We start from the raw sequence: 19,928 nt of genomic DNA on the forward strand, positions 1-19,928 counted from the left end.
ATTCTACCTGATTTGAAGAGTTAATAAATGTTAAATAAAGTTGCAGATGTATGAACAGAAACAATTTTATTTGAGCACTCAGGGGAGTGTTTAGGAGATGTTTGGTACATTTGGACATGTGAGGAAAAAATAAAAGATGATAGAAACTCTGCTTGGCTGCATTCAGGGATATTGGTGGTAGCCACACACTGCGTAAAATAGCAAAGTTGCCGCCTGCAACAGAAGAATAAAGGTGACATGTGGAAAATGTTACAAAAGATCCGTGCGTAAAAACGGCACATTTAGAATCAGCGCCAGCAGATCAACAACGATCCAACAGATAATCCTACACTCTCTCTAAAAGCTATTTCTCCTCATAAAAATCCAGGGAAGTAGAGAAGATTCGGGCCCTCTCGGTGCCAACACATGCCCACAGAAACGGGCGCATTTTACGCACAAACTTAAACTGGCTGAATGTCCCTATCTCAGACGGCACTGACGCTCCGGATTCACTGCAACCAGTTGAAGAAGGGGGGGTGGAGTAGGCCTCCTTCTCCCTTTTAAACCTCGACGCTGTCCACGTCCTCAAAAAGAATGGATCTAATTAAAACGTTGCACTCGTCATCATCGCCAAAGCTTTGCCAAACGGTTTCTGGTGGAGAGGAGGCTGGGAGATGCAGCACCACATGACTGAGCCTGAGCAGGAGAGGGATGGGAGTCAGATTGGGTTTCTCTCCTCCCATTGGCCGGTGGGCTGACTTTTGACACGCAGACCAGGGACCCTCCTGCCGTATAAATAGGCCTGATAGAACTTTATTATTCTAGCATCACGGCAGCAGGTTTGTGCTCAGTTTGGAGTTACTCGTGTCACCACAACTGTATGCCTGCTTGAAGGTGGTTTAAAAAAACAGGGGCTCAGCAGCACAAGGAGTCTGCATGTCTGTTTAGACATGCTCAGCTTTGTGGATACCCGGATTCTGTTGCTGCTTGCAGTAACCTCATACCTAGCATCATGTCAATGTAAGTTTGAATATCTGCTCTTTTTCTGTGATGGATATTTTTTCTCGGGTCTCACTGCTTGAGGATCTTGCGCTTGGCTTTTGTTTGGGACTTACATCAAGTTCAACCTGAAGACAGCTCAAAGCACTGATGAATAAAACTCAACGGATTGAGCTCATTCAGAGGATTCTTCACTTTTTTCCCCCAAGGATACAATCATTATGATTTGATTAGTTTTTGAGAGGGAGAAGTTTCACTCCTGAAAAAAAAAGTTTTCTCGCTTTGTAAGAGACCCTTAAAGTAGTCGGCATATTACCTTTTCAGAACTTGTAATGCATGTGGAGTTATTATGATAGGCTACATGTGAATGTTCTTTTAGATTTAGGAGGAAAAGCTTAGTGGGGCGTTGTACATATTGTTCCATCCAGACGTCCAGGAGATGAAACTTTACTATCGGAAACTGCAGTGTCTCCCCCTGGTGGCCGTGGATGCAAACATCTACTTGGCACCAGTCAGATTTTCTCCTGTTTTCAGGAGAAGAAATCTGTTCATCAGAACTTTCATAGAAATTAGACTAAATGCTTAAATATTACAGCATTTTGTAAACTTTTTCTAAACAAAAAAATCCTCGTCTATGATTTTCTTTTCAGTTACAGTTAACTGTCACTAGATTCATTTAGGTCACACAGCAATTTAAAGTTCAGATTACAAGATATGCGTTGAAATTGCACCTTTTTTTTTTTTAACTAATGCAGTACTTTAAATGGTCAGATAAATAGCCTCACATCACTTTGAATGTCCAAGTGCGCCGCCCTGTGGTGGAGGTTGGACATGAGGTGCCAGAGTTCACTGGGAGGTCCCAGCTGGTCCACATTCATGTCCACCTGCAACAAAGTGTAGATGAATTATATAAACATAGACCTTGAATGAAGGATAAAGTCATCAGTTAATCAAAATAGTAGAAGTTTTTCAATTGTAGAATTAAATTTAATTGGTCTAAAAATCACCTTATAACCCAAATTCAGAAAATGCAAGTTGTAACAATTGCTGCAGCAGATATCAGTTAACAATAACAGATGTCATACATTTGCCAATACAAATAGAATTGCTATATAATCCTATCCTGTTTGCAGTAAAAGACCAACTATTCCTGTCCCAAGGGCATAACCTGCCTGTCCAGGCCTGTTAGCAGCCAGATCCTTAATACGTGGAATGCTATTGAACAGTGACACTCACATTAGTTACAGAGTCAGACAGCTTGAAGAAGTTCACCACACAAGATGGACCTCAGCTACACTTTTCAGACGTGGGCTGAGACTCAGACTGCAGCCAAGCAGGTTGTTAGTGAATGAGAAATGCAGGAAGGCTAATTTTATTGTCATTCATTCGACATTTCAACATAAATGTGATGAGTGTAGTTCTGCTCTGACAACTCCCACACATGGTTTGTGCCAGGTTAGAGCCGTCAGAGCACTTAAAAAAACCCGAATTTCTATTTCATACTGAATATTCTTGTAGATTTCGCTGAACATTATTTTAATTTACCAGATGAAGACATTCAGTCTTATTTCTGTGCACTCACCCCCTGCACAGTGTGTTTTAGACTTTAATTTTAAGAAAAAAAGGACAATACTTTTCAGTGGCCTACAGAAATAAGGTTAATACAGTTAAATAGAATACAGATGGATGGAAATTATACTGTTTCTTTTTCAGGTGTCTGTTTTTTGCTCTAAATATGCTTGTCAAGTTCTAACGGAGTATTCCCTCTTGTCTCCCCACCCTCCTCCTCTCCCTCTTCCTCCCCCTCATCTCTACAACACCACAGCCTCGGTTAGTACACATGCATGAAATCACTAAAGCAACATTTCTTTAAAGATCGCTTTACCTTGTCACTTTGCCTTCTTCCTTCCAAACGCTGCGAAATATTCCAAGACAGGAGACCCCTCGCTTGGTCTCCACCGTTTGAGCAATCTGAATAATGGCAGAGCATTTAGGAATTTCTACCCCTGAACCAAGTTATTTCTTGCCGTTTTCTCCCTTCCTGTCCATGGATAGGTGAGGGTCCCATTGGCTAAAGTTTGTGTCTATGAAAGTTAAAACCGCAGCTCTGAGGCACCCATGGGGCCTGGTACAAAGGATCCTTTCTGAGGACAGCAGAGAGGGACAGAGGGAGGCTCGCCCCTAACAGCTGGCTTTGGGTCAGTTTGGAGTCTTCCTCTGCTCCTGATTTGATTTAGGAAGCAGTTGAAGAAAGCTGATCTCAGACCAGTTACAAAAAGTTGAGATCTTCAGCTCAGATAAAACTAAATTTTTTTTTTTTTAATTATTGAATTCTTATTGATCAGTGTGCAAACTGAGGCCCCACCAAAGGAAACAGAACCTGATGAGCGTTTGCTTCAATGATTCTGCTCATAATTGAGATTGCCACCGTTACAGAGTAACACGCACTGTGTGGTTCTGGTAACATTTCAGAACTGTATTTGTTCCATGGACTAACATGCTCCTACTGCTAAGAGGTGGTTGAGCCTGGTTTGGGACGCTTATTTTAGCATCTCTGTGCGTCTGTTGATCAATTATATCACATGCACATTGCTCTGCTGTGTTGTCACTTTAATACCTGTATCTGCATTGATATGGTGTATCTAACCTTGTGACAGTCTTGCATCTTATTTTGCATGCTTTGCTGTTTCTTTTTTTAATTATTATGCAAATGATGCTTGATATAGCTGACGTTAACTGACCTGAAAAGACTGAATAAATAAATCTGATTTATTTATCTTCTTTTCTATTTAGGGAAGAGTCAAGGTGAGCAAATAATGCTGTTCTTATGTGTCATATAACACCTACAGCGTGGCATATCAGACACATGGAGCGTAGTTCAGACTGGAAAAGGGCAGAGGGCATCTTAATGATGTCTAGTCTAATCACAATGTGTTTTAACTTGCTTGTCCTCTCATTGTAAAGGTCAAGTTTGTTTGCATACACATTTTACTGATATTAACACATACCAGATGGTTTGATTATAATTTATATCTGTTTTTTAGTTTGCTTTTGGTTATATTTAGCATAGTGAGGATTAGATGCGGCGGCATGCTTTGCTTGGAGAAGTAGTTTAGAGCTGAGATTGCTGAAGCGGCCGTTTGCTCTGTGTTTTGGTCTGACTGGGTGATTTTTCTCCTGCAGGGTCCCAGAGGAGAGAAAGGACCTCGAGGTGACAGGGTAAGCTAAAGTGAATCTCTACTGCCTTTGAAGATCTGTTGACGAACTGTTACCGAATATGTAATTAAAGCATTTAACGTGGTAGATTTTTGATGTATCTTGGCACGGTGTTTGTTGACGTCATTCGACCCTCTAACCTCCATAGGCCACACCCCTTTGTTTACATCACCTATAGGCCTTGTGTGTACAGACCATAATAGTAATGTGAATGGATAAGATCGATACTATTTAAAGTATTGGCCTCCTTTATTTAATGGCCGTTTGATTTTTTTAAGCACTTTTAATCTGATAATAACAAAATTTTCTACAACATCTATGAATTCATATTCTCTTTCATTTGTGTACAAGTACAATAATCTAAGATCATAAGAAGCCGTCCTATGTGCAGCTGTTCTTTCGTTAACAGTGTGTACTCACTACACCATCTGTGTCTTACAGGGTCCTCCCGGCCCAAATGGAAGAGATGGTAAACCCGGACTCCCTGGCACCCCTGGCCCCCCTGGTCCCCCTGGACTCGGAGGAGTAAGTCCATTGTTTATGCTTACAAAATAAGCCGCTTGACTTCGCAGTGTTTATCCCAAAAATGGTCCAGAAACTTAGATAACCAGACTATGATTGTGGTGCAAACTATGCAGACACATAGCATTAAAATATGTCTATATGATGTATGAATTTGACCCACATTTGGCTCATTCAGGGCCAGGATAACCACCCCTGCTGCTGTGTCACTCCAACAAGTCATATAAAACACATTCATAATATCTTTAATAATCACTGCCTTTTTTGTTTTGTTTTGTTTTGTGTGAACTCACCAAACCAAATCCATACCAACTACACTGAAATGGCAATTAAGAATCTTATTAATGATGGCATTACCTATGACCTTTGACCTCTTGTGCTTTTGTCCCATTTGACACCACAGCCAACAGATAACACAGCTAGGCTACTATGTGTGTTAGGTTTTCAAACCCTAAACCCCTTTGTGGAAATTGAGTTTTTATCGCTCTGCTTGTCCAATAATCCTGATATATAATGTGATGTTCTGTGGGGTTTTTTCTATTTAACAGAACTTTGCTGCTCAGTATGATGGTGCAAAAGCCCCCGATCCCGGCCCTGGACCCATGGTGAGGGCCCCTCCCTTTCTGCCATGTGCACACACAAGCACATGCATGATTATTACACATATTATCAGACCACCATACTGGCCCATTGCAATCCACAGAGCTATTCATCTGCCTTTACTGTAACAGATAGTGTTGATGAATGAAATTAATAATTAACATATTTCTTTTTCAGGGAATGATGGGTGCTAGAGGCCCTCCTGGAGCTTCTGGACCCCCTGTAAGTTCACACACACACACACACAATGCAAATTTAAACTATGGAGTGAACTGATGAAACTTGACCTCCTATCTCTATATTCATACTTATAACCTGAATGTCGATATGATGACTAATCACTGTGCGTCTTGTCATTCAACAGGGACCTCAGGGACACACCGGACACCCTGGTGAGCCTGGAGAGCCTGGACAGACTGTAAGATCATCCTCCAAATTATTCACGATTTCTCAGATTATCATGTGGTTAGACCTCCTTTGGGATCACGTCCTTGTTATACTCACTCATGTGGTCCCATCATCTAAAAAGTCATCTGTCATCTTTGAGATCTTAAATGTCCGGGTTTTCTTTCCCAAGGGCCCTGTTGGTGCTCGTGGCCCCCCTGGACCCCTTGGCAAAGCTGGAGAGGACGTACGTATACATTTCTGTTTCTGTTAGCATATTTCAAGACTTGAATTTGACTTGTTGGCATTGAGTTTCCCGTAGCAAAAATGTCAAATTGTAACCTCTGTTTTGCTGACTCACAGGGTAACAATGGCAGACCTGGCAAACCCGGAGACAGAGGTGCTGCCGGCCCACAGGTAAGAAACTTTCTCCAAAACAAGGAGAATGAAACACAAACAGACACCTGAACGGTAAATATGGAGTATGTCTTAGTAATATTGTCTTTGTTTTGCATTGCAGGGTGCACGTGGATTCCCCGGAACCCCTGGACTTCCAGGAATGAAGGGACACAGAGTGAGTGCTGATCTTTTCCTCTGCTTGACCTAAACTGAATCACCCGAATCCTGCTTACTTGAAGCAAGCAACCGAAACTGCTCCAAAGCAGAGAAAAATGCCAGAAAAGCTGCATCTTGTGGCAGCGGAGGCTCTGGAGGTAGTCCGTGTCATTAGTTAATTGTAAGATTGGCTGGAAGTCTCCTTGGTCAAGATCCTGAACCCCAAACTTCTTCTGAAGGCTGTGCCATCAGTATGAGTGTGTGTGTGTGTGTGTGTGTGTGTGTGAATGAGCATTAAATTAGATCCTGAGCTTAACTCTGCGATCAGTCTATAGTGTGTTAGACACACAGTATAGACTGATTGCAGAGTTTAGCTCAGGATCTAATTTAATGAAAGGTGCTATATAAATGTAGTCCATCTATCATTTACACCTGTGCTGTGTAAAATTTGGACTGAAATGTTTTGGAGCATTGGGACCCAAAATAGTGATAGTGAACTTAACTTCCCTTTCCCTCTCTCCTGAAAAAAAGAGTCTAATGGTTGCCATTTAAGATTTTTAGTCCCTGTTTTGCACAAGAGGACTCATCTGTGTAGTCTTTTCATGGCTGTTAGATATTATCGGAAGTGTCTGTCTTCTATGTAAAGCAGATCCAGAGAAACCACAGACATGCTTCCTTAATGTCTCACATGAGTCTTTGGATGTCTTGTTGTCAATATTGAAAGATGTCAAACAAGCATTTGTCTTGTCTATCCACATAGTGGTTCGTTTAAAAATCAGATTGATCTAATGAGGATCATTAGCTCTGTCCATATTCTCTTCTTTTTTCTGCCTGTTTTTGTGAGTTTGTGAGTTTGCGTTACATGCATCTTAAATCATCACCTCCTCTCTGTGTTCCAGGGTTACACTGGTCTGGATGGACGTAAAGGAGAGCCTGGTTCTGCTGGCTCCAAGGTAACAGGAGCACCACTCCTAATGACAGCAGCATCATGGATGTTGATTTTAGTCCTCAGTTTGCTCTAGAGTTTCTACAGTGGAAACTGCAATAAGAAGACACGTACACAAACCAAAGTTCATTTTACCAGTACTTTTTACCTGTTGCCATAAGTGACGTCCCTTCAGTTACCTTATCAACCTTCTCCTGCCTCTCCTATAGGGTGAGTCTGGTGCCCATGGAGCTGCTGGAAGTCCTGGACTGGCTGTAAGTTTCCAGGATTCACAATATATCCACAAAACCTTAAATTTACCTTTTACTGTGTTACTCATCTTCCTCATATTAATCATCATTAGCCTTTACACAAAAGCAGTGAAGGCACATTTCTCACCACCTCTGCTTTTGCGTTTCCTCCTTTTAGGGACCTCGTGGTTTGGCTGGTGAGAGAGGTCGTCCTGGCCCTGCTGGTCCTGCTGGTGCTCGTGGCGCTGATGGCAATGTTGGCCCCGCTGGTGCTGCTGTGAGTACTGGCCCTTGTGTAAAATGAATCCCTTTTGTGAATACTGAACTCAAGAGGTAAATGTCCTCAAGATAGCTATCCAGAAGGTGCTTTGCTGATATTGGTATGTCAGTGTGTAAATAATCATGTGTAATATAATACAGACGAGTGAGCAACTATGGCACTAATTATTGATTATGTACGTATAACTGCACCCATATATGAAACAATAATTTTGACTTTAATGCTAACTTTGACCTATTTTACATTATACTTATATACATATATCCTGATGTCATGTGTGCTGCACTCCTACCCAGGGACCCCTTGGTGCTGCTGGTCCTCCAGGTTTCCCCGGTGGCCCCGGCCCCAAGGTAAGTGTGATCTCAGTTCCTGTCCTTCGGCAATGCATCCTCCCAGAGAGGTTATGAACAGTCTCACAGTAGCTTCTTGTACTGTATCCCAGGGAAATAATACACGTAACAGCCTCGTTAACTCTATTAGACTATTAATTTTCATACTGAACATTAATACATAATACACATTGCATTTCAAAACGTCACATTTAAATGCCAGTTTCACCTGATCACTTAAATACATACCAGCATCCTGCTGAAACACCAGCCAAGTTGCCCCTGCTGCTTTCATCATAATACTATCAGCCTGTTGATTCGTTGATTTTTAATTTTGTTATCTGATTATGGATGTATTTTTGTCTTTGACAGGGAGAGATTGGACCTTCCGGAGCTAATGGCCCATCTGGAGCTCAGGGATCTAGAGGAGAGCCCGGACCCAATGGTGCTGTTGGCCCCGTTGGTCCCTCTGTAAGTATACAAAGATGTTTCCACTCAAGCTGTCAGGTCACCTTTCTGTCACCTGTGACCAAGCCTGGAAAAAAAGAGTAAAATGCATTTTATAGAGTTTGAGTCATGGATTTCGAGATAAATTCATAGAATTTAAAAAACCCAAATTAACTAAATAATTGTAATAATTACAGTGCTTTGGATTCCCTAATTTTTTTTTCCTTTGCCTCTAGGGCAACCCTGGTGTTAATGGCCTGAATGGAGCCAAGGGACCTGCTGTAAGTATTCAAGTTGTTCTATTAGAGCATATGTAGGCTAAAGGTCACACAGAGGTCACAACAATTAGGCCTATGCCATGTTGTGCACACAAATGATGAGGTTATTTCAAACACTGAACATGATATAATTTTACTGATAGCAGGATGTCATTTTTATGTTTTCTGTTATAATAAATCACATATGATATAGTCTGTATTATGAAATTGTGCACATGGGACATGGGAAAGAGTTGAGGTATGTTTGAATGATGTTCACTTGCTTGTCATTGCTCTTATTTAGGGTGCACCTGGTGTTGCTGGAGCTCCTGGCTTCCCCGGACCAAGAGGAGGACCTGGACCCCAGGGACCTCAGGGTGCTGCTGGACCAAGAGGCCTCGCTGTAAGTACACAACCAACGCACAAACAGAAATGTCCACAAAAAACTCAGATATCCACTCAGAAGCTTGCAGATGTACAGCACACACACCCTTGTTCAGACACACTCAGAAATAACTGTAGACAGATGATTGTTCTTTTCATTAACTGCATCTATTTATCTGTATCTCTTTTAGGGAGATCCTGGTACTCAGGGTGTCAAGGGTGACTCTGGCTCCAAAGGAGAGCCTGTAAGTCCATATTCTGATCCTGCTCTGTGATTTAAACTTTCATTAAACTGCATCTGAAGACCTTCGTGAACACTGTGTGTGACCATCACTGTTCAACTTCTCTGTTGCCTTCCTCAGGGTAACGCTGGACCTCAGGGACCCCCCGGACCTCAGGGTGAGGAGGGAAAGAGAGGACCCACTGGTGAGCTTGGAGCCCCTGGACCTTCTGGCAACCGTGGAGCTAGAGTGAGTACCAGAACACCATCTCTAAATTGTACCCAAACAGATTCTCAACCTGTGCTACTTGGATCACCTACTAATGCGTGAGTGTCTCCCTTAGGGTGCTCCTGGCAGCCGTGGTATGAATGGTGCTGATGGAAGAAGTGGCCCAGTTGTAAGTGTTCATTGAACAAATCTCATTGGACCAATATGCAATATAATAGATATACACTGATAAGGAAGCCAAAAACAAAGTTCTCTTTTACTTCTAAATATAGTGAATGTTCAGTGAAATCTCTTCATCGCTCTGTGGCCTCTCTGTCTGCTTCTCCTAGGGTATGCCTGGTGCCCGTGGTGCTAGTGGTGGAGCTGGACCTCGTGGACCCCCTGGAGATGCTGGCCGCGCTGGTGAGCCTGGCTCTGCTGGTCTCAGGGTGAGCCATTTGCTAAGTTCGGTTTTTGAGTAGCAGCAGAGGTATCTGAACCCTGTGAGTCAAGTAAATACTTTTTTAAAGATACTTTTAAGATTTTGGTGAAAAGTAGTTTGGCAGAGGGGTCAGCTGCCATAGTACAAATTAAGGAACATACATACGTCTGAATGACTGACTGACATTTATTTCTACAGGGTCTCCCTGGAAGCCCCGGAAGCTCTGGACCCCCAGGAAAGGAGGGACCTGCTGTGAGTAAAACTAAATTTTACACTCAAGCAAAATTTGTTATTACTAATCCTCCCAAATTTTACTTCAGGGCACACATTAATATGACTTCCTGCTGCACTTCCTGTTTCCTCTTCCAGGGTCCTGCTGGACAAGATGGCCGCACTGGACCTCCCGGCCCAACTGGACCTAGAGGCCAGCCTGGAAACATTGGTTTCCCCGGACCCAAGGGACCTTCTGTAAGTAAAATTAAACCCAGACCAGAAAATGAGCATAGAGAACTATGTCTTTTTTTCTGTTGTTTCCAAGTTTATCATAACCTGTGATTAATCTGCCTTTGCCCTGCTTCAGGGTGAGGCCGGCAAACCTGGAGATAAGGGAGCCACTGGCCCCACTGGACTGAGAGTAAGTGAGAGCAAGTGTTTACTATATGTACCACTGTAGCTCAATGATAAAATGTTTAACGTTTTAAACATGTGATTTGTTTTCATCTATGTTTAGGGACTCCCTGGACCTGATGGCAACAACGGAGCCACTGGCGTCATTGGACCTGCTGTAAGTGTCCTATATACATCATTCATTTCGCCCTAGGTTAATGGTAGTTTCCACTGTTCCTGACAAGCACATACAACAATAATGATATGATTTTGTTACTATAACCATCAGTATACCAGTTTTAATATTGGTCTTCTCTCTTTCTCCCTACAGGGTGCTGCTGGAGAGAAAGGAGAGCAGGGACCATCTGGAGCTCCTGGCTTCCAGGTTTGGATCCGTCATTTGACTCTGTACAAACCAGCAATTTAGAGCAAATTTACTGACACTTGTTACTCACATGTAGATAGCCAGTAGATTTTACTGCCCTCAGTCCGATGTTTTTGATTTCTTTTTGCCATTCAGAGCAAATTCAGTCAGTCTGCAACTCCTATGTTAGTAGTGACACATTTTTAGATAGCAGTGTCTGTATAAATGACACTGTTGAGTCCTTTGGTTCTGATGATGCAGCTTGGTATTTTCAGGGTCTGCCTGGCCCCGCTGGAGCTGCTGGAGAGGCTGGCAAGTCTGGAGAAAGAGTAAGTAACACACACTGAGGCTCTCCAATTTTGAACAGTCAAACCACAGAAACTGTAGTGGAAGCAGTAAATCTCTAACCCACCATGGCTGTCTCTATAGGGTATCCCAGGAGACCAGGGAGCTTCTGGAGCTGGTGGGGCAAAGGTAAGTTCACCTGTCCATGCCCTTATTTTCTAGAACACCTGCAATGTTATTAGAGGTTTACACCAGTCCAGCTTTTCTTTGAAATACACTTAATATTCAGGATGAATGAACCATTATTTTCCCATTATTTTCAAGCAATCTCATCGTTGTTTTTTTTAGCCATAACTATTACAATAGTTAGAGTTCTTCCAAACAAGCTCAGAAATGCAGTTTACATTTGCATGCATATAATAAAACGTGCATACACATTAAACTAGTTAAGAGTAGCTGTAGCAATGACACTGACTATCTGTGTGTGTTCCCCAAGGGAGAGCGTGGTAACCCTGGTGCTGCCGGAGCTTCTGGACCTCAGGGACCAATAGGAGCCCGTGGACCCGCTGGAGCCCCTGGAGCTGATGGTGGCAAGGTAAAATGATGCTGTGGCAAAAATTATAATCCTGTACAATCTTGTCAGTGCCAATCTTGTATAGGTGTGTGCGTGTTTTATGTTAAACTTAACCGTAGTTTGTCATGTCTGTTTCCAGGGAGAGCCTGGTGCTGCTGGACCTGGTGGTGCCCCTGGACACCAGGGACCTGGTGGCATGCCCGGTGAGCGTGGAGCCGCTGGTGGTCCTGGAGCTAAGGGAGAGAAGGTGAGTTCCAAAGATTTATCAACCTAAAATTAAACTTAATTCTAAGCCAGAAATTAACTTTGTCAATGTATTTCTCCTCTGTCATTCCCTGTCCTCCATGCTCCTCTTCTTTCTCCTTTAGGGTGAGGGTGGACACAGAGGACCCGATGGCAATTCTGGCAGAGATGGTGCCCGTGTAAGTTACACTCTATAATTCTTCATATGAAGGACTTCATATTAAAAAACATGGCCATTTACTGCATTACTTTGAATGTAACAACTACAGCCTTGGTCTTAGTGTCCCCCCCTCTCCTTTTCTAGGGTATGCCTGGACCCGCTGGACCTCCTGGACCCACTGGAGCCAATGGTGACAAGGTAAGTAGGTGATGTGTGGATATCATTATACCACAAAACATATCTTGACATAAATAATTAGAATGAGGGCATTTAATGAGGGCACATTAATTTGTGTTATGGAGCTTTGTTACAACCTAAAAATGGTTGGTTCAATGATTATTCAAGATGGCTGACACCATTCAAGATCTCTCACACCAGTGACCAAGAATAGTAAACCATAACAACATGGGGTTAAGAACAAATCGCTGTTCGAAATTTTCTCTTGACTGACCAATCTTGCTCCATATCCTTGGGTGTCTTACTCTTCAGTTGGAGAAAATTACGATTACCCCCACTGTAGCTTTGTATGTGAAGCTAGAATCTCAACACTGCCACCTAATGGCTATTTCATAATATTACAGCAATGGCTAAACTACAGCTTGAGCTAGGAAAGCATTGGCAGCAATGTAACAAATGAGCAATTTGACTTAAAAATGATTTAAAATTTAAAATGTGATTTAAAATGTTTTCATGCTGTTGTGCATTTTATTGCATGTTGGACAACTGACAGAGGCAGAAATACAACCACACCAATGACACTGTGACATCTGCATCATGTGGCATAATAAGGAAAAATCAAATGATTACTTTTTGTAGCATCCACATCAGCTGATCAACCAAAACTAATTTAATTAACGAGCCGGCAAGTTTGTATCCAGGTCCTGCGGCTATTAGTTTGTCCACAAATGCACCTTTAAAACAAAGCTGATGACAAAAGATCTCTCATGTGTGTACGAATGTATGGGTGGATGGAACACTGCTAAGCTCACTGTTCTCTCCTCCAGGGTGAGAGTGGCTCTTTCGGACCTGCTGGCCCCGCTGGACCTCGTGGACCTTCTGTAAGTAGCAGCAGTTGACTTCCTTCCTCATAGCAGATATCAAACGCTGTTCCACATTCAGACCTAAATTACCTTTTGGCATTAATATGAGACGAAGATATTAAGACAATGCAGAGCTTAAATGTACAACAGTCTTTCTGACCGTCTGCTGTTGTCCACAGGGAGAGCGTGGAGAGGTTGGACCTGCTGGACCATCTGGATTCGCTGGACCCCCTGTAAGCCGGCAGCCAATCAACTTGCAACACAATAAGCACAAATCCAATCCAAGCAGCAGAATACTACTATGACAGAAATACACACATATATGCACAGTTATCCAGATACTGACCCAGCTGGGTTACCCTTCTTCCTTCCAGGGTGCTGACGGTCAGCCTGGAGCAAGAGGAGAGCGTGGACCTGGTGGAGTAAAGGGAGAAGTTGGCCTCGCCGGCCCTGCTGGACCCGCTGGACAGTCTGGACCTGCTGTTAGTACCATTTACATTGGCCACTTCCATGGCTACCTGGCAAATCCAGTGTGATTGCAATAGGTCTGAAACACCAGAGTCGGCATGTGATTTAGGGAGCAGCAAAAAGTTAATCAGACACCAGACAGATTTCGGGCCGTATCAGTTTACATACTTGCATTCATCATACTAAACCCGTCTTGGATAAAATTTAGGATTGTAGATTATAAACTGAGATGTTGTATGAGTAATGTTGATATGGAATGGTGCCTGATTCTTTCATCTGTTTATCTAGGGTCCTAGTGGACCTTCTGGACCCGCTGGTGCTCGTGGAGACAATGGTCCTCCTGTGAGTATGGAAACATAAAAAATAATTCCTCCTGATTACACTTTTTGCATCCTCAAGCATGGAAGATCCATAAAAACAGCATAGATAAATTCACACACCTGCCTCACTAGCACACACCAGCTCACTTCAGCCTCATAGGCCTCGTTGGCCCTTTGAAATCAACTCTGCTCATTTTAGCCTTCCATAGTTGGGTTCCTTGGCTCTATTACTGAGAATAAATGAGGCTGCAGGCTGTGGCAACACTTCCTACTAGACCTTAAACCTTACCTCACAGCCACAAAGCCATGTCTTTGGAAATGTCAAAATTTCAAGGTAGCAAAATTGAACATTTTGTGTTCGTTCTGTTGTAATGTTTATTTTTTCATCTGTACTCCATAGCCAAAAAATAGCCACATCTAACCTCTGACATCCACTCTCGCACACGCTGACAAAGGGAAACAGATAACATGATCACACTGATGATGACCGCTGTATAACTTGTGATTGTGCGTGTTTTCAATTTCAGGGTCTGACTGGTTTCCCTGGTGCTGCTGGCAGAGTTGGTGCTGCTGGACCCGCTGTGAGTATTGATCTTCTAATTACAGTACAGTCTTTAGTAACACACACACGCACATACAAACTCACATTCACATATCATACACACAAACCTTTACAGCCCACTGCCCCAAATGTACAGACGCTCACTCACATTGGACATTAACCAACTCTTATCTTCTGTCCCTCTTAGGGTATTGTTGGACCCCCTGGCCTTGCTGGTGCCGCTGGTAAGGATGGCCCTCGTGGTCCCCGTGGTGATTCTGGTCCTGCTGGTCCTCCTGGAGAGCAGGGTATGGTTGGACCATCTGGTCTATCTGGAGAGAAGGGACCCTCTGGAGAGTCTGGACCACCTGTAAGTTGTAACTATTTTCAGTCGAAATTAGCATATTGGACAAAGGAAATCTGAAGTTTTGAAAATATCAACAATTGGATAAATAAATATAACTGAGCTTATTTTAGTATTTACGGCTCCTAGATCTCCATCTTCAGTGCACTGATGTGTGGCTGTGTGTGTTTAGGGTCCTCCTGGTGCTCCTGGAACCAGTGGTCCTCTTGGACTTCAGGGATTCGTTGGTCTGCCTGGTGCTAGAGGAGATCGTGGTTCACCTGGTGGTGCTGGTGTTGTGGTAAGTACAAATCAATACTGATGGTGAAAAGATTCACCTGTACTATTACCAACTCAGAACCATGTTTACTTTTCAATCATTCAGACCCATAAAATCCTTAATCTCCAACATGATGGCATGATGAAACTGTCCCAAATGTATTTTAGAGTTGGATTTTATCAGTTCACTTTTGAAAATCAGAATTACGTTGACATTGACCTTCATGCATGCAAGATTTTAAATGCTCATGCATGTTGAGAAACTGAACAGATTGCTCAGATGTTATTGTTATTGTTTTCAGTCACTATACCCATTAATGAACACATGCAGCTTTGCTAAGGAAAAGCTCTACCAGCTGTCAAACATGCATTTTATTACATGCGTTGTATGAGGCCTGTGACTGTTTTTAACCCAGTGATTTTCTCTGCATCCTATCACAGGGAGAGTCTGGTAGAGTTGGACCTGCTGGTTCCTCTGGAGCCCGTGGTCCCCCTGGCAACATTGGCCTGCCTGGTATGACCGGACCTCAGGGAGAGGCTGGACGTGAGGTAAGGATTGAACAGACTAATTACAAGTACTGCAGTGGCCTGTTAATAGATAGGTACTGTTATTTGACTTAAATATGATATGACTGTAAATATAAGTTCTATGAAGACTAGACAAGGATATTACAGAAACATTGATGCAAACTGTGATATTCTTTGCCATTTGTAGGGTAACCCTGGTAATGATGGACCCCCTGGTCGTCCTGGCATTGCTGGATTCAAGGTAATGGCCTTTCATATACCTTTAAGCATGTTTATATACAAAATACACACACATGTGCTGTGCTCTGACCTCCATCTGCTCCTTTTCACCATGTGTAGGGAGACCGTGGAGAGCCTGGACCTGCTGGTTCCATGGGACTTGCTGGTGCTCCTGGACCTGCTGGACCCTCCGGAGCCTCTGGCAGACCTGGAAACCGTGGAGAGTCTGTGAGTATAAACAGCAACCAATTAAAAATGGATTAACTAGCCAGATTTTTGTCATCACTTAATTGCCATTTCCAAATAGCAACATTTGGTTCATCCTTTACTCTTGTTTTTCCATTTCTGAAGGGCCCATCAGGACCCGCTGGAGCTGTTGGCCCCGCTGGAGCTAGAGGTTCCCCTGTAAGTACAAAAAATACACATACAGTAGTAGAGATAGCACAGAGAGTTCATTGACTAAAAGTGGACCAATGCTCCACATCAATTGCACATAACCTTTTCATGTCTACATTAAGACTGTATCTTATTCGAGAGATATGATGTTTCTGGCTGTGTGCATGTGTGTGTGTGATAGGGACCTGCTGGACCCCGTGGTGAGAAGGGAGGTGCTGGAGACAAGGGAGAGAGAGGCATGAAGGGTCTGCGTGGACATGCTGGTCTCCAGGGAATGCCCGGACCTTCTGTGAGTGACAGCTCACTGTTGTAATGCAGAGTGCTGATATGTACCCAATACACATCAGCATTTGTGATAGCACAGCACACAGAGCACAAGTCTTACTAATCACTACGACGTCCTTCAGTGATGCGCTTTCTCCCCCCTCAGGGACCCTCCGGTGACTCTGGAGCCGCTGGATCTGCTGGACCTGCTGGACCCAGAGTGAGTGGATTCCCGATAGCCTACAGTACACCAGTGGTTTTCTAGTTCTGCCTGTATTCAGAGAGGCACCATGTCCAGAATCCAACACTTATACATGAGCAAGTAAAAAGCAGAGGTAGGGCAGACACACAACAAATCATGTTCCTGATAACATTTCTAAAGGTGACAGAACTTTTAGAACTTTCTGAGTTTTCTTTGTTGTGTTATTTTCCTCTCATGAACACTGAAGTACCAAACATAGGGGATACTGTAATTCACAGCCAAAATAAGGAAGGTGTTTCACTGTGTCATGTGATGATCTCCTCTTCAGGGACCTGCTGGACCCCACGGACCCCCTGGTAAGGACGGCAGAGCTGGTAGCCATGGTACTATTGGTGCTCCTGGTGCTCGTGGACCCCCTGGATACGTTGGACCTTCTGTAAGCATATCTGCAGTGTTTTTTCCTATTTGCATACAGAATTTGGTCTTGTCGCCCCAGTGTACATCAAAGGATCCTCTGCAAAGGATCCAACTGGAACTTTGATCTACTTATCAATCCACGCTTTTACCCATATCAGGGTCCTCCTGGATCTCCTGGTCTGCCTGGACCTCCCGGCCCCGCTGGTGGTGGATATGATGTCTCTGGATATGATGAGTACAGAGCTGATCAGCCCGCTCTGAGAGCCAAGGACTACGAGGTCGATGCCACCATCAAGTCCCTCAACACTCAGATCGAGAACCTGCTCACCCCTGAGGGATCCAGGAAGAACCCTGCCCGCACCTGCCGTGACATCAGGCTCAGCCACCCCGAGTGGAGCAGCGGTAAACTCAATTTAATGTGATAGCACCGTGGGTCAAATATAGCCCAACATTTAGTAAGGTTTTTTTGGAGCCCATGTGCAGTAAGAGTAAAATATTCTTTCCATTAGTTTGACTCTCCTTTACTCGCCTTGTAGGATTCTACTGGATTGACCCCAACCAGGGCTGCAACAATGATGCCATCAAGGTCTTCTGCGACTTCACCACCCGCGAGACCTGCATCTATGCCCACCCTGAGAGCATCGCCCAAAAGAACTGGTACAGAAGCACAGAGAGCAAGAAGCACGTCTGGTTCGGCGAGACCATCAATGGTGGTACTGAGGTGAGCGTCCACAGAGATTTGAATCTTTATTTGAAATAAAACACCACACAAGACCAGGGTTGTGGTTATGCTAGTCTTTATATTCTAAACATCTATCGCTATCGTTCTTTCCTCCGTGCAGTTTACCTACAACGACGAGACCATCAGCCCCCAGAGCATGGCCACCCAGCTCGCCTTCATGCGCCTGCTGTCCAACCAGGCCAGCCAGAACATCACCTACCACTGCAAGAACAGCGTTGCCTACATGGATGGTGAGAGCGGCAACCTGAGGAAGGCTGTGGTGCTCCAGGGATCTAACGACGTGGAGCTGAGGGCCGAGGGCAACAGCCGCTTCACTTTCTCCGTTCTGGAGGACGGCTGCACTGTGAGTAGCTCTTTGCTTCTTCAGCTGTTTTCTGTGGTCATTACTGCTACCTTAATTGCTGTAGTTTCACTCTTCTTCATGAGGCTAAATTAATGCAATTTCGGTGTTGTGAGACAGAGCTCATTTGTCTTACATCTGTGTGATCTGTATCATTTTGCCACTATTCTAAAATGAGGTCTCCTTTTTCTCCCTTACACCTGCAGAGACATACTGGTGAATGGAGCAAGACAGTGATTGAGTACAGAACAAATAAACCATCTCGCCTGCCCATCCTCGACATTGCACCTTTGGACATTGGTGGAGCTGATCAGGAGTTTGGTTTGGACATTGGCCCAGTCTGTTTCAAATAAATAGACTCATGATAAATTAACACCAAAAAGAGAGAAAGAACGAAAAAAACAAAATCTCTGCCCTTCTTTCTGTGTTGATTTTTTTTTTTTTTTATACTGAATGCTGAAATCTCTCTGCGCATCCACTTGCTTAAGATGGGCAACTATCTGAGAGGACTGAACGGACTGAACGGAGCGTTTGTGCAATGCAAATTAATACAGCAACCCAAAGGGACGCGGGAAAACACCTTGTTGTGGGACATCATGTCATCCTTTTGTAAAAAATAAAAGAAGTGTAATAAAAACGCTGAAAGTATGCATCACTTTGTGGTCTTTGTATATCTTCGAAAGAGGAGTTTTAAAACCACAATTTCCATGAAAAAAAGGTTAAAACTACCTCATGCCTGTAACTAAAGAAAATACTATTGACAAAACCTGGGTCCACAACAGAGATGTTAAGACTTCTAATGCTTCAAGCTTTGTCCCGTATCGAAAGGTGCTCAGTTACTTGAAGCAGAGATCTATGGTGCTAATATGCAGCTGTGGAGCAAACCACTCTTTTTTACTGTATTACTTTGTATTGACTTTTGAGGAGTCTTGCATTCGTCCCCTGATACTCCCCCACTTTAAGCAGGTGGAATGTTCCTAAAACTGATGTCTGGTTTTTGTTTTGTTTTATTTTGTTTTGTCCTTTTTTTTGTCTAGAAGGTTTTTTTTTTGTTTTGTTTTGGTTTTTTTGTTCAGGCTTTTTTACTCTTCAAACCCCACACAGTGTTCATACTGACAGCACATATTTCATCCAATTCAGAATGGTTTTTTTAGGCGGCCTCTCTCTCTCTCTCAAAAAATGACACCACAAAGTCTATTGTACCTATTTTGTATATGTGAGATGTTTAAATAAATTGTGAAAAGTTCTGAAATAAAGCATGTCCAATGTTCCAAAACACACTACTCAGTGACTTAAGTGCTTTCGTGTTTTAATGACACCATTGACGGTATTTTGGTCTTATCATCGCTGATTTAAACATCTTCCTATTGTGGAAGCACAGTCATATGCTCCTTTACCATCCCCATTTTTCTTGCTTTTCAAAGGTACATCTAATTTTAATGTACAGTAAATTTCTGTTGACACTGTCCATGCCAATGTGTGATTACTAACGTGCATTGTTTCTTGTAAATATGCATCCTCTGATGTTGCTTTTCCCTGCATAATACAGCTTTTGCATCCAAATAAATTTCTGTGATTTGGATCAAGGCTTGAATTTCA

General features: G+C 43.2%; 1 protein-coding gene across 1 annotated transcript; it reads left to right on the plus strand.

The window, feature by feature from the left end:
• The first annotated feature begins 815 nt into the window (after positions 1-815).
• On the plus strand, positions 816-18,979 carry col1a2 (collagen, type I, alpha 2). Its single transcript, XM_070845868.1, has 50 exons — positions 816-999; positions 2,441-2,442; positions 4,162-4,197; positions 4,636-4,719; positions 5,265-5,321; positions 5,494-5,538; positions 5,681-5,734; positions 5,894-5,947; positions 6,064-6,117; positions 6,221-6,274; positions 7,155-7,208; positions 7,411-7,455; positions 7,610-7,708; positions 8,008-8,061; positions 8,413-8,511; positions 8,724-8,768; positions 9,049-9,147; positions 9,320-9,373; positions 9,491-9,598; positions 9,693-9,746; positions 9,907-10,005; positions 10,197-10,250; positions 10,368-10,466; positions 10,579-10,632; positions 10,729-10,782; positions 10,936-10,989; positions 11,244-11,297; positions 11,398-11,442; positions 11,750-11,848; positions 11,967-12,074; positions 12,196-12,249; positions 12,375-12,428; positions 13,235-13,288; positions 13,450-13,503; positions 13,645-13,752; positions 14,027-14,080; positions 14,586-14,639; positions 14,808-14,969; positions 15,136-15,243; positions 15,663-15,770; positions 15,937-15,990; positions 16,089-16,196; positions 16,320-16,373; positions 16,546-16,653; positions 16,795-16,848; positions 17,159-17,266; positions 17,406-17,649; positions 17,784-17,968; positions 18,090-18,332; positions 18,536-18,979. The coding sequence occupies exons 1-50, from the start codon at positions 930-932 to the stop codon at positions 18,680-18,682; spliced, it is 4,056 nt and encodes a 1,351-aa protein (XP_070701969.1). The 5' UTR covers positions 816-929; the 3' UTR covers positions 18,683-18,979.
• Positions 18,980-19,928: the final 949 nt, after the last annotated feature.

Source organism: Pempheris klunzingeri, chromosome 16, assembly GCF_042242105.1.
Source record: "Pempheris klunzingeri isolate RE-2024b chromosome 16, fPemKlu1.hap1, whole genome shotgun sequence".
NCBI lineage: Eukaryota > Metazoa > Chordata > Actinopteri > Acropomatiformes > Pempheridae > Pempheris > Pempheris klunzingeri.